Source organism: Setaria viridis, chromosome 9 (genome assembly GCF_005286985.2).
Source record: "Setaria viridis chromosome 9, Setaria_viridis_v4.0, whole genome shotgun sequence".
Classification (NCBI taxonomy): Eukaryota; Viridiplantae; Streptophyta; class Magnoliopsida; order Poales; family Poaceae; genus Setaria; species Setaria viridis.
The window spans coordinates 51,287,498-51,301,709 of NC_048271.2; the positions used below are offsets into that span (position 1 = coordinate 51,287,498).

The 14,212-nt window shown below is 44.5% G+C and overlaps 3 protein-coding genes across 7 annotated transcripts; 1 reads left to right on the forward strand and 2 right to left on the reverse strand.

The window, feature by feature from the left end:
• Positions 1–1,995: 1,995 nt before the first annotated feature.
• On the reverse strand, positions 1,996–7,635 carry LOC117835526 (uncharacterized). 5 transcript variants are annotated; one of them, XR_004635949.2, is made up of 3 exons: positions 3,864–4,247; positions 3,551–3,667; positions 1,996–2,463 (listed from the first exon to the last, which is right to left on the reverse strand). XR_004635949.2 is itself a non-coding variant. In XM_034714879.2 (3 exons), the coding sequence occupies exon 1, from the start codon at positions 7,568–7,570 to the stop codon at positions 5,183–5,185; it is 2,388 nt and encodes a 795-aa protein (XP_034570770.1). In that variant the 5' UTR covers positions 7,571–7,635; the 3' UTR covers positions 1,996–2,456; positions 3,551–3,667; positions 5,124–5,182. The 5 variants fall into 5 exon arrangements, 4 of the variants coding, with proteins under 4 accessions (XP_034570770.1, XP_034570769.1, XP_034570772.1 ...); XM_034714879.2 differs by lacking the exon at positions 3,864–4,247 and adding an exon at positions 5,124–7,635 and having other exon boundaries at positions 1,996–2,456; XM_034714878.2 differs by lacking the exon at positions 3,864–4,247 and adding an exon at positions 5,124–7,635.
• A 199-nt stretch (positions 7,636–7,834) lies between these two features.
• LOC117835529 (uncharacterized) lies at positions 7,835–10,274 on the reverse strand. The gene is made up of 5 exons (XM_034714885.2): positions 9,984–10,274; positions 8,761–8,905; positions 8,594–8,664; positions 8,305–8,508; positions 7,835–8,199 (listed from the first exon to the last, which is right to left on the reverse strand). The coding sequence occupies exons 1-5, from the start codon at positions 10,230–10,232 to the stop codon at positions 8,167–8,169; spliced, it is 702 nt and encodes a 233-aa protein (XP_034570776.1). The 5' UTR covers positions 10,233–10,274; the 3' UTR covers positions 7,835–8,166.
• Positions 10,275–10,408: 134 nt separating this feature from the next.
• On the forward strand, positions 10,409–13,918 carry LOC117835527 (peptidyl-prolyl cis-trans isomerase CYP65). The gene is made up of 11 exons (XM_034714883.1): positions 10,409–10,699; positions 11,066–11,128; positions 11,215–11,318; positions 11,456–11,547; positions 11,625–11,714; positions 11,793–11,868; positions 11,961–12,322; positions 12,413–12,669; positions 12,772–13,060; positions 13,307–13,417; positions 13,513–13,918. The coding sequence occupies exons 1-11, from the start codon at positions 10,572–10,574 to the stop codon at positions 13,714–13,716; spliced, it is 1,776 nt and encodes a 591-aa protein (XP_034570774.1). The 5' UTR covers positions 10,409–10,571; the 3' UTR covers positions 13,717–13,918.
• Positions 13,919–14,212: the final 294 nt, after the last annotated feature.

Consider the following 14,212-nt stretch of genomic DNA (forward strand, 5'->3'; position numbering starts at 1 on the left):
GCTTGTTTATTAGTGGTGCAGGTACTAGTTGTTCCATTTGCAGGGTATTTTAAACAGGTTCTACTTCTGATGCTTGCAACAGCCAACAAGATACTTCTATACGAAGTAGTAACAAGATGCAACATCAGAACGGCTGGTTGCAGACTGAAATTTGGCAGGTGGAGAAACAACAGAAGATTAGAATGATTCTGTACATATTGTTATTGCAGGCGACAGCAGAAGATTGTTAAGTTTCAACTCACTCCCTAAGCATAAAGAGCCAAATAAGCAGCAACCTATGTGCACCTAAAGCAGAATTACAGAAAGCAGTGTTACATGAAAGGGCTATGGCCGAGGGGTATCAAAATTTGTGCTAACCAAATGGGTATTGCATGGCCAAATGACTACATCCTGTAACAACGGAAGCAGGACTAAGACAGTAGTCTGCTTGCCACCAATCTTCTGCAAAAAGCAGTCTCCACATTTTAATTGAATTGCCAGCTGCAAAGGAAAAACAAAGACCCATTATGAGCTAAATATCTTCTTTTCTTTTTAGTATTATGCATATAAATTAGGAACTCGTGAAGCTTTTAGTTGTATAGTGCTATGCATTAAGATAAGTGGAGAGTGATATTAATTAAAATTCAGAAAGGGCAATACATATGTGCAATAAAAAATGAATGCAAAGGGCAACATATTGATTTTCCCCCCTAAAAATGAGTGAATGAAAGAGACATTATGTTCAGATAAACAAAATAGTTATCTATGTGTTGAATCCACAAGCAATATCAGGGAGAAACGTGCAGCAACGGTGTCTATGTTCTCACAAAAGTAGGAAAAGGCGGAAACTGCAGTGCAGTTAATATCTTTGGTAAAAAGAACTGCTTGTCTCCATCTCAAACAAAAATAAGAAAGAACTGATAGTAACTACTGGTACAACCAGTAAGCAATTTTTCATAAAAGAGCTGAGAAAGTGAAGTTAAATGGAAGTACAAGAATAGGAATAGCAACAGCAAACAACATATCCAGTTGGTCTCAAATCACAATGGTTTCTCATCCATATTTGATGCTCTATTTGCATTACCAGGACCTGTTTAGAATGATCTTCCTTTTCTCTTGCTAGAATGGCTGGCATCACCTCTAGCTAATAGCACAAAGGAAAACTGGTAAAGACAACATACTGCCCTTCAAACTGATTTTAAATAATCCTGAATGTTACTAAAAAGCAAAGAAAGTGGTTAAAGTATATGTTTTGATGAACATACTAAATTCTGGCAAAGATATACAGCAAAGTGTATTAATGCTAACTCAATCTTGACTGGTTCATCAGGAAAAGGAGAAGAATTCTTGAAATTAAAGAAGGACCAACAATTTAATGTGAGTTATGTTATGTACCATGTCATAATAAGACAGTAAGTGTAGATAGAATACTGATTGATTAGGAGATACATGCGTACATACATACATACATACATACATACATACATACATACATACATACATACATACATACATACATACATACATACATACATACATACATACATATATATATATATATATATATATATATATATATATATATATACGGTGAGTATACTCCGTAGCCGGCTATAGAATAGGCTATTCCGTAGCCAGGCCACCTGTCACCCTCTGATTAGTCACAGGAGACCCGCTAGGCCCACGCATTGCAGCCGATCTGGACTGTAGCCGAGCTCAGGGAGTGAGCGAGCCGAGCATCCAGGGAGCTTTCATTATGTAATTAGCGTCAGGTTTACAGCTAGGACGTAATTAGCGTCAAGTTTACAGCTAGGACGTAATTAGCGCCAGGTTTACAGCTAGAGTTATTACGTTCCGATGTGATCGAGATTTCAGCCAGATTCTCGTAAACAAAATAGCTCCGTCCAGAACTCGTGCAACGTACACGCAGATTACGAGAATACATGACTGGTATTCTATAGAGAAAACACAACTCATTTACGAGAATGGCGTAGGCCACAAAATGGCGTGATCAAGTTACTACAAAGCAATACCCAGTTAACGTAGAATTACCACAATGGTGTCAAGTATTTACAACAAAGACATTTACAGCAATGGCATAAAAGTTAACGTAAAATGGTGTCCAGTTTACTAGAATCCAATACACCAGATAGAATTACGACTATGCCTTCAGTAACGGCCTCACAAAATCACAGGCAAGTGGCAAGTGTACTGTCATATACTGAGATGTAACTCGTTCACTTTGCTTCTGCCTTCCTGAATCACCTGGGAGCAAATTTCATTTTCCCAGCCTTACTGATGGGGTGGTATAGCAGGTAAACAACATTTCCAGAATTTGAGAAAATCATTTATTTGGAGCTTCTCTCGTTTTGTTGCAGCTAGCTGGCCACAGATATTGAATTCAGATTTCAACCGTGCCTATTAGCTGCTCCTTAGTGAGCGCATCTTGCCCAGGACTTGGCAGAAGGCCTCATCACCTGAAAACTTCATAATAACGAGGAGAATAGTTAAAAAGTACGTTCATTTCACATCTGTAACAAGTGTTTAGATGGCTAATAGCATATATGCATGCAGATTAGGCATAAACCAATTTACCACTGGCAAGGGTCAACGAAGCTGCTAATCTAGAGCTAATCTGCTTCTAATCCAAAGGGAATCCGACTAAGTAAAGTGGATTTTTTTTGGGTGGCTCACCACGCACCATGGAAAAGCGCTAAAAAAATTGGACGAACAGTGAGCAAATAAGCGCACAAGCACCAATGAACCATATATATAGTAACACAACAAAGTTGAACGTAAATTACTGACTGTGGCAGGTGATTTACCACAGGTGCCAGGGCACAAATAATGACAGTGATACAAAAGTCAGCATAATTGAATTGGTGTGTCTGAGAACAAAAAACATTGCTTTCAGAAAAAGTGTTGGGTACACACTGATTTCAGAAAAAAGAAGTATTTACTTTGACTACAACCATCAGCAAAGATCAAGATCGAGCCGACTCATGTCCAGCAGGGAGCTTCTAGATTCTGTTCAAGAAGTATTTACTTTGACTACAACCATCAGCAAAGATCAAGATCGAGCCGACTCATGTCCAGCAGGGAGCTTCTAGATTCTGTTCACGGGGTGGTAAGGGTTCAGAGCATAGTGCAACTACAGAACTGCTAGGCTAGGGGGAAAAATCAACACTTCAGTGCATCTTGTCCCACATGATTACAGATTACTGCAAAGTATTTACCAAAATAGCGTCATCCATTTACCTCAAACTAGTTACGAGAATAACGTCTACGATTTACCTCAGTATGTACTAGAATACTATCATCGGTTTACCACAAAGTGTTTACCAGAAAAGCGTCACCGATTTACCACAAAGTATTTACCAGTAGCGTCAATAATACCACAACGGTATTTACCATAATAGCTTCATATATTTACCACAGAGTTATTTTGAAATTCTTTCGTTTATAATCAGGGTCCATATAAAGGAAAAATTACTTTAAGAATAGTCTCTTACACAGTTCAAAGTCAAACAATATAGCACTCCTAATCCAGCTTGGCATGTACTCTGCTTACCCGTGCTCTGCATGTACTGGTTTTCAGCTTGGCTGGGGCATTTACGCAAACAGAGAGCGTGCGTCATCTCTCATCCTGGTGTAAGTTGCACTCTGGTGATTAAAAATTGCCAGTGATCTGAAACAATTTGGGGGAAATTGATGCTCAATCCAATAGCACTCCCAATCCCTTGTCGGTAATCAGATCGACGGAAAAACACAATACAAATAGATGCACAGTAAAACAATAAATCGAATCCAAAGGGATTCATCTCCTAAACCAGAGGGAATTCACTCGAGATTGAATGTGTAGGCATATCTTTGTGGGTGCTCACCTCAGGATCCTGTCTCCGAGATCCAAGGGTACATCGATGACGCACTGGCCGGGAAGCTTGGGCTCCGTGCGCTTCACGGCGACCGTCGCGAAGAGAGTGGCAGGTAGCCGCCGAGGCGACGCAGAGCCAGCATGCCGCTGAGCCGCCGCTAGGGTCGCCGCCCGCCGGATCACCGCTGCTCCCGCTGACGAGGGGAGCGCCTCCACTGCCTCTCCCTACCGCCAAGATCTGCATCTCCGGCGGCGAACGAGCGAGATTTTGGGCGGTGGTGGCGGCAGCGGAGAATATTGGGGACGGGGGACGGAGCTGGATAACGTGGTGGATGAGCCGCACGGGGAGGGGAAGCCGGAGCAGATTAGGTGGATGAGCCGCACGGGGAAAGGAAGGAGCGAAAAAGAAAAGATCGACTGGCTACTCCGCTCGCGCTGGACTCGGCTCGCCGGCTCGCTCGGTGCACCGCGCACGGCTCGTGGGCCGGATGCCGATCGGACGGTTGGACGGTCTGGTTACAAAATAACCTATTCTGTGACCGGCTGCTGATAAATAGGTCTGTCTATATATATATATATATATATATATATATATATATATATATATATATATATATATATGCTGGAGCCAGATATCCTAGCTGGCTACATGGCCTTATATGTGTGCTACACATATACATCAACCAACAGTAAGAACTGTTCCAACAAAGAAGTATCCCGAGTAAAGGTCTGATTGGGATTTAAAAACCAGGTCAAGACCTTTTTCTTTTTCTAGTCAGCAACTGTATTTACTCGGTGGTTTGTTGCCCCTCTTTTCAATTATTCTAATTCAAAATCTCGGAACACAATGTTGAAGTCAAAATACACATACTTCAACCATATTTGATTGCATTTGCTGGTAGTCAACAAGGGTGTGAGGACAAACCAGGCAGAGTTCTGAAAACCAGAGCTAGAATTTCCAGTTTACAATCTTCGGCAACAGCTTTCAGAATCTTGCCCAAGGCTGATAAAGCATATTGCTCAAATCTTGTTTCTAAGTTTGTCTGCAGATAATCTAGTGAGGTTCTTTACTTTTCAGAGAATAACATAATGGATTATGATCTGGAGCTTGTACATAGTAAATGCTTTTGCTCTATGTTCCTATCTATTTTGTGTTCCAGAGCACTCGTATTTTACCAGGAACCCAAAAGTCCAATATTCGAATTGTTGCTACTGTTATTCTGACATTTACTACATATTCCAAGGACCAGATAGTATACCTAGTCAGTACCTGATCATTTGAGGAAGTTACAGAAGCATGGACAATGTCACATCCCAAAGCAGCATGTACTATCCAGCTGCATGTGTTTGCCTCTTTTGTCTTTTGATAAGGCCTTCCATCAAAGTGATATAAGTTGAACTGTCAACAGACAAGCCCTTCTGCATCATCTCATCCAAAGCAGCCTTAGCTTCTTTCAGTTGCCCACCAATGCAGAGCTCATTTACACGTTTCCTATAGTTCTCCTGATCACCAGTTTCTGTCTTAGGTTTGACCTCTGGGTCCTTTCCTGTCTCCACTTCCTCCACAGAAGATCCCATTAGAGGATAAGAAAAACTTTTAGATAATTTTCCGCTCTCAGTTAGCTTATGCAGCATATTCTGTGCTTCCTCTGATCGGCCTGCCTCAGATAGTGCAGATAACACAACATTGTAAGCAAATGCATCAGGCTGCAAACCTCTGATCTCCATGTCAGCAAAGAAATGCAAAGCCATATCGACATTGCCATCTTTGCACAAAGCTTGAATTAAAGTGTTATAGGTGATGACATCAACCTTCTTCCCTTTCTCTACCCATGACTTGAAAAGCTTCAACGCTTTGTCAAGCTTGCCATATTGACAAAGCCCATTCATCAAAGTGTTGCAGGTAACAACATCTGGCTTAAAAGAATTTTCCACCATCTTGTTGTGGAATTGGAAAGCGTTCTCCAAGTCTCCTTCCTTACAATAGGCATGAATGATTATATTGTAGGTGGTTTCATCTGGCACTAACCCCTTCTCCACCACTTCATTCAATTTATCAATTGCCTCTTTCAACTTCCCCATTCTGGAAAGCCCTTTGATTAATGTGTTGTAAGTAGAAATACTAGGTGTTAACTTCCTTGCAACCATTTCATCCCACAGACGCAGAGCAGGCTCTGGATTATACTCCTTGAAGTAGGCTGCCATCATTGTACCATAGCTAACTTCATCAGGTACAAAACCCCTCTGCGGCGGTGAACGCAATAGCTCCTCAGCTTCTTCATAGCGCTTCTCTTTGCATAGGTTATATAGTAAAGTGTTCAGGGTGAAAGTGTCCATTTTGAGTCCCTTTCCCACCATCTCATCCATCAATAAATATGCTTTGGCAACATTGCCGGCTTTGCAGTATGCATCAATCAATGTATTGTATGTAACCACATCCGGTGCCAAGCCCTCCTTTGCCATCATATTCAAGCGCACTAATGCCTGTTCCAAATGTCCCTCCCTGCAGAGCCCCTTCACCACAATGTTATGTGTGACCAAACTTGCCTTCACCCCTTTGTAGTGCATTTCCTCGAGCAGAATCAATGCATCAGAAGAGCGCTTCCACTTGAAACATGCATCAACAAGCGTATTGTAGGTGACTACATCAGGCGATACTATGCCGAGCCGCTCAATCTTATCCTTCAACCTAAATGCCTCATCCACCTTCCCTGCCTGGCAGAGCCCTGCAGCGAGCACATTGTACGTCCACAGGTCAGGCTCCAACCCGAACGCTGTCATGGCCTCCACGACCTTGGTCGCCTGCTTGATCCACCCAAACCTCGCATACGCCGAGACGAGGGTATTATACGTGGGCCTGGTGGGCGTGATCCCCTCCTTCTTCATCCTGGCCAGCAGCGCCCGCGCCTCACCGAGCATGCCCTTGCGGCAATGCGCGTTGAGGAGCGTGTTGTAGGTGACAGCGTCTGGGGAAAGTCCAAACCCCTGCATTGTGGAGAGCGTGGAGAGGGCGTCGGCGAGGGTGCCCTTGGAGCAGTGGGTGTGGACCAGGAGGTTGAAGGTGTAATGGTTGGGGTGGAGCCGCAACCCGATGAGGGAGCGGAAGGCGTCCAGAGAGGCCTGCGGCGAGGTGGTGGGGCAGCGAGAGAGGGCGGAGAGGACGGCGTTAGCGGCCTGGAGGGAGGGACAAATGCGTCCGCGGCGGCGAAAGGAGTGGAGGAGCTGCGCGGCGAGTTGGGGGCGGCCGAGACGGGCGTACGCGGACAGCGCGGCGTCGGCGAGCGCGCTCGTGGGGCGACTCGTGAGGAGGTGGCGGTGGAGGCGGCTCAGCGGGTCGTGCGGAACGAAGTCGAGGAGGAGCGGGAGGAGGTTGCGGTAGGGGAGCACGGGGAGGAGTGGAAGGAGGGAGGCAAGGCAGGACGGAGGTGAGACGAGGCGGCGGTAGGCGATGAGAACGTGCGGCGAGGCAAGCGACGGGTTTGCAGCGGCAAGGGCGAGCACGCGCGGGTGGTGCGAGGCGGTGAGACGAGGCAGGTACGGGCCCAGGAGAGCGTCCATGGGCGGCGGCGAGGGCAGGCGGGAGCCGGAGACGAGAGCTTCCGCCACGGCCGAGACAAGGGCGGAGTCTGAGCCGGTGCCGCGGCCGCGGCCGGATGCGGCCGCCGGCGAGGAGGAGGCGGAGGCGGAAGCGGGGGTGGAAGGTGGGGTGTCGTCCATGGGGACGGGAGGAGGGAGGTGGCGTTGTGTGACGGCGCGGCAGGCGGAGGGAAGAGGAAGGAAGAAGGGGGACTGGCCGCCCAATTGGAGATGAGGCCTTCGTGGGCTTTATAGAGGCCCAGCTACGCTTATCTTCGGCCCACCGACCGAAACAGTGTCCGGGAAGAAAAGATCGAAAGAGAGGGGACAGAGCCTGATTGTCACATACTCGCATTGTCGCAACAAAACTACTGCCATTCATCGAGTCAAAAAAAAAGGTACTACTCAGCTCAAAAAAAGTTGCCGTTCATTCGCAAGTTTGTCTTCCGCGTAAAGAAAAGAGAAATTAAATGTATTTTCTAGGGCAGATTGCTACCATATCACATTCTGGAATGTCAACCGCAAATTTTACTACAGAACTTGCATGAAAAAGGAGCACTGGTATCCAAATCTGCATTCTCAATTAGAACAAAAGATCTTCAATAGGGCAATCTATCTTGATCCTATCACCATGGCCAGATGTTAGAAATTGGGCACAGTACTTTTGGTCACTCAGGAAAGGGCACTAGGATATCTGGACTTAGATATCAGCGTATGCAGCTCCATCGATCTGCGGTTCATTGCCTTCGCTGCTCCCAATCTTTTTCTTCCTGCGCGGGGAAAAAAATAGAACAACGATACAATTTGCAAATCGATCACAATAAATACTTGAAATGGAACAATGAATTACAGCACATGTTGATATCAAAACTGACCTTCATTTGTCTAGCAATGGAAGGAAGCCATTTCTCTCCTCTAACCTTCTTCAGCTCCCGCACCCTTTCTTCCTCCCTCTTCGCTTTTGCCTTCGCTGCAGTTTCTCTCGCTTCTAATCTAGCCAAAGATCTCTGGGATGCATTCTTTGCGGAAACAAGAATGTCACTGCCATCAACAACAACAGACCGGAGCATATGCCTGAACTGAAACCAAGATCGAAGTAAGACTAGTATAAATGACTAAAAACTTCAAGCATAGTCCACATTAAAGAAATAATTAGTATCCAACCTTCTTTGATTTCTCATCAATCTCTTCCCCAGGCACAATTCTTGGCCTCTTGAGTTGCACATGCAATTTATCTGGAAATATATGCTACATTTGAGTATGTTTTGACTTTTGACACAGGCCGCAATGATGAAATTTTCGCTTTCAGATTGATATAATTTGTCACTTACCTGTAGAATCCATTTTAATACCCGGTGGTGCTTTTTTAAATAACTTTATTCCTCCTTCTGTTTCCGTAGGGTCAGTTAAGTTCAAGCAAGGAGCTTTGACTATTTCAAGATTTTTCTCTAAAATATCATCCAACATATTTCTTACCTGAAATGTACAGTCTGAAGGCTGTAAGATTAAAATGTAAAATAGAAATATAGCATCATTGCTTGACTTGAAAGAAGGAAACTATGCGGATAGAAGCACAGGTGGATGAAGGACACAACAATAAAGCTAGGCGTGAAGAAGCTGGTAAACTCATTGAACGGAAATGGTTATGCTATAGGTTACAGCTCCACATCAAACATCGCGCAACAGTTTGTCTTGTTGCGCATTAGGCTTGCCAGGTTGGATCATGAGTCGCTACATAAGGAGAAGAATTGTTCAAGCGAAGGATGAATATGTATATCACATAGTGGATGGAATTCACATGTTTCACAAGTGGATGGAATTCACATGTTTCACCACCAAGAGCATGCATCAAGTACGAATTTAGCTGTCAACAGGTCCAATAACCATTCAATTGATGATAAGATAAACAGACCTACCATCGTCGTTCCTGAAGGCAATAAACTACACAATTTCACCTTACATAGAATTCGGCCCCAAGATTCCTCTATCTCAAATTTGTTTTCTGTTATCTCTTAAAGAAAAAAAATGTTCAGTCTTTTTTTTTGGAGTGAAACAGGAGGAATTTACCCCTACTGGTAAAAATGTTCAGTCTGCAATGCATGTCTTTAGAACACACTCCATGCCATCAAAACCACCAATACCACAACTTGGAACGGCAATATAGCACTCCATTTGACATGAATCCAGTTCATACAAGAAGGAATCACATTTGCCTTGGTGCTACATTCATGAACAGAAAATGCGGTGCTACAACCATGTAAACAAGTCATGCGGGGTGGTAGTTTTTTCAAGCTCATGACTTCTACAGTTGTGCTGATGTGCTCTTGCCCCTAGTAACATTCATCACCTCAATCGATCGCACAAACGGAGAAAATGTGTTCGTGTTAGCACAGAATTTACTCCAGTCTAGAAGATGGTAGCATCAATTCCTCCACGGAACAAGCTCAACAAAGGGAACGCTGGATTCACGAATCAATCAGGCCCCCGGTCATCAAAATTCGTACACGATGCCTCTGACTCACGGTAAAGGAAGGAAAAGGAGCAAACAGAGTACCTTGATCTGGTACAGCTTAAGCTTAGGAGCCTGTGGCTTCCCCTCATGCGGCTGCTCCAGCTCCGCGTCGCTGTCCGCCTCGCCGCTGCCGCCAGAGACCGCCTTCGCCACGCCGTTGGACGACGGGACGCCGAACCCCACAGCAGCGATGGAGTTAATGGCCGCCTTCCACGCGGCGTCCCCGTCATCCTCGCTGCTGCTCCCGCTGCCGCTCGCCGCCGGGCTCCCGCCGCCGCCGCCGCCCCCCATTCTCTGTTGCTGCTCGAGCCGACTCGATTCGTTCGGCCGCCGCGTGCGCTGGGCCGCGTGCCACTTCCGGATCCTCTTTGGGCCGCTCGTGGGCTTTGTTAGTAGTCTGGGCTTGGCCCAAACTGTTACGGACCGACCTAGCGCGGCGGCGGCTCGAGCCGTATTCCAACCCGGCGCCGAGCCGCTGACGAACTAGCCGCATCTTCCCCCCAACCTGCCGATCCAACCCCGCGCTCGCCGCCGTCGAGCCGCCCGCCGGCCTTCACCTCGTCACCGACGAAATCCCCGGCGGTGGTGTTACCAGCAGTGTAGTGTGCGGTCTCAGTTCGGGGTGCGAAGATGGGGAAGAAGCAGCACAGCAAGGACCGGATGTTCATCACGCGGACGGAGTGGGCGACCGAATGGGGCGGCGCCAAGCAGAAGGAGGTCGCCGCGCCGTTCAAGCGCCTCCCCTTCTACTGCTGCGCGTAACTACCTTGCCTTTCCATTACTTTCTGTTCCTCACAAGTTGAAAGAAAGATTGCCGGCGTGTGTCTGTTCGGGTTCTTGTTCTGGGGGAGCTTGAGCTTGTAGGGTTTCATCTTTAGGTTGTGGAATTAATTTCTTTGCATAGTGTATGGTTGTTTCGTGCTAAAATTAGTCACTTCGATGATACAGTGCTAGTTTAAGCAGTTACTCTTTTGAGCTATTCTGTCCTAAAAGTTCAGCTCTAGAGGACACAAGCATGTGGATTGTAGATGATTTAAATCGATAATAAGTCATTAAGATTGTTACTAGCTAAATGTTAATTTATCTTCTTTCTCGGCTGATCATAATTCTGTTGGGTGGTGTAGACTCACGTTTCTTCCATTTGAGGATCCAGTGTGCACTGTTGATGGAAGCGTCTTCGATTTGATGTGAGTGGCTAAGCATCCAGTTCAATGAGCTCTTTAGATTTTTTATAAAAATGTAAGGCTTTCTGAGTTTTTGCTTGTCTATGTAGGAGCATAATCCCATACCTTAAAAAGTTCGGGAAACATCCAGTAACCGGAGCCCCGCTTAAGCAGGAAGATTTGATTCCTCTCACATTCCACAAGAACTCAGACGGTAATTTAACTCTAGGCTATGAGATATCTAGGCTAGTACTGGATTGAACTGCTAGTACAGTTATGCCTTCCTTCTATCTTGAGATATATGTACTTTACATCCATTTGATATATTAAATCAGTTTTCACTTATGGCAGGAGAGTTCCAGTGTCCCGTTCTGAACAAAGTTTTTACAGAATTCACTCACATAGTTGCTGTAAAAACTACTGGAAATGTCTTCTGTTATGAGGTGACAAACTTTTTCAAGTGTTTAGGTTGATGGTGTGGTACTTTCTTAGCTTACATGTCCATGCTTCATAAACACAGGCCATCCAAGAACTTAACATCAAGCCAAAGAATTGGAAAGAGTTGCTAACTGATGATCCCTTCACTCGAAATGACTTGATAACAATTCAGGTACCTATAACTTGCACAGTTTCTTATTAACATTTAACTAATTAGGCTAACTATGTTCACCTTTTGTAATTTTGGCAGAATCCAAACGTGCTTGATAGCAAGGTCCTAGGGGAATTTGACCATGTTAAAAAGGGTCTCAAACTTGAGGATGAAGGTTCGATTATGCTCCCTCTTTCGTTTACCTTTCTTTTTTCAGTTTCAGTTTTGATTTAACTTGCATATTCTGATAGTCTGACTGCTTTGCAGAGTTGCAGCGAATGAAAGATGATCCAACCTACAACATAAATATTTCTGGTGATCTTAAGCAAATGATTAAGGAACTTGGGACGGAAAAGGGAAAGGAAGCTTTCTTGCAGGGTGGAGGAGGGCATAAAGCTCAAAAGGAAAGAGCTGCTGCTCTTGCTGCTATTTTAGCAAGAAAGGAGAAGGATGACTCAAAATCAGGAAAAGAACCTAAACCTCAGCAAACTTTCAGTATTGTTGATGCTGCTTCTGCTTCTGTTCATGGCAGGAGTGCAGCCGCAGCAAAAGCAGCTTCTGCTGAAAAAACCGCTGCTAGAATTGCTATGCATATGGCTGGGGATCGGGCTCCTGTAAATGCTAAATTGGTATACAGTCATCTCATCTTCGTGTGTTACATTGGCCTTGTTTTACCTATCCATTGGTGTTATCTTATGGTGATAATTTAATGATTTCAGGTCAAAAGTCGTTACACTACTGGAGCAGCTTCACGCTCTTTCACATCAACTGCCTATGATCCTGTTACGAAAAATGAATTTGAGTATGTTAAAGTTGAAAGGAATCCAAAAAAGAAAGGATATGTTCAGCTGCATACAACCCATGGTGATTTGAATTTGGAGCTTCATTGTGATATAACTCCTCGGACGTGTGAAAATTTCCTCACACATTGTGAAAACGGTTACTACAATGGTCTTATCTTCCATCGGAGTATCAAGTATGTTCTGATTGTGTTCATCTTTTGTAGCAATCTTCCTTTAAATCTTATGGTAATATCTAAATCTTGTCGGGGTTTTTTTTTGCCATTCCCTTTATACAGAAACTTCATGATTCAAGGAGGTGATCCAACTGGCACAGGAAGTGGAGGAGAGTCCATATGGGGTAAACCCTTCAAGGATGAGGTGAACTCAAAGCTGCTACATTCAGGAAGAGGTGTAGTCAGCATGGCAAATTCAGGCCCTCATACCAATGGATCCCAATTTTTTATCCTGTACAAGTCGGCACCACATTTAAATTTCAAGCACACAGTATTTGGCATGGTGGTGGGTGGTTTGACCACACTTTCAGCTATGGAAAAGGTTCCCGTTGATGATGACGACCGGCCATTGGTTAGTATTGTCCAAGTAAATTTCTGGTAGTATGATGGTTATTTCGAGCATTGAGTTAACGAGTTCTGGTTTAATTGCAAGATGCTGTCTTTTAAGCATTATGTTGTGTACTTGTATATTCCAGATTGTCTTTGGGAAGCATAATCGTTATTCTCTAGCTCTGAATGTTACACTTCCTCCGATACTGTATTTTTTTTTATATATCTATAGAACCTTAACATGGTATTCCTGTGCTTCTATTTGCAGGAGGAAATAAAGATTCTAAGAATAAGTGTATTCGTGAATCCTTACACGGAGCCAGATGAGGAAGAAGAAAAGGCAAAGGAGGAAGAAGAGAAGAAAAAGGATGAGGATTATGTAAAGATGCCTCTTATTTTTTGTTTTAGCTATATCCATATATTTTCTGCATTTATTTCCCCCAATTCTATTAACACCCGTTTGCATTAATTCAGGATAAGGTGGGATCTTGGTATAGCAACCCTGGAACTGGTGTCGCTGGTTCAACAAGCACTGGCGGTGGAGTTGGCAAGTATCTAAAAGCTCAAACTGCTGGCTCTGTTGATGTGACTGTAAATGCTGGTGCACCTGATGATTCAAGCAAGAAGAGAAAAGCGACTGCATCTAGTGTAGAGTTCAAAGATTTCTCTGGCTGGTAGATTTTATGTGCTTGTATTTCCTCTTGCTTCTCTCAGAAGAATCTGCTGGTGCATACTCTGGTTGCATTTTTGACATGTACGTCCATGCTGTTGTAAAAGAGAACTGTCTACACAAGGCCCCATTTTTCGGTGTGTGTTCCGTAAGTTTTTCTTCAAACTTGCTTGATACTAAAATACTGAAAAACGGTGTTTCAACCTGCTACGATGATTGTTGCTGCTGTGCAGGAGGTAGGAGTAGAATTATGCTGACGACTACAAATTTGTGTTGTATCTAGCTGCATCATTTGCCCTGCTTGACCTTTTCAGGTCGACTAATCGGATATGGAGAAGTTTGTCTTCGGTTTGGGTGGTCAGAAGGTATGCAATTCAAGAGTGCGGTTGGTGCAAAAGTGTCACTACTGTGTTGATTACAGTATGGAAATGTCATGCCAACCGCTGAACTGATTTTCCTGCTGTAAGCAGGGCGAGCTGTCAAGCAGAACTGGGAATTATGGAA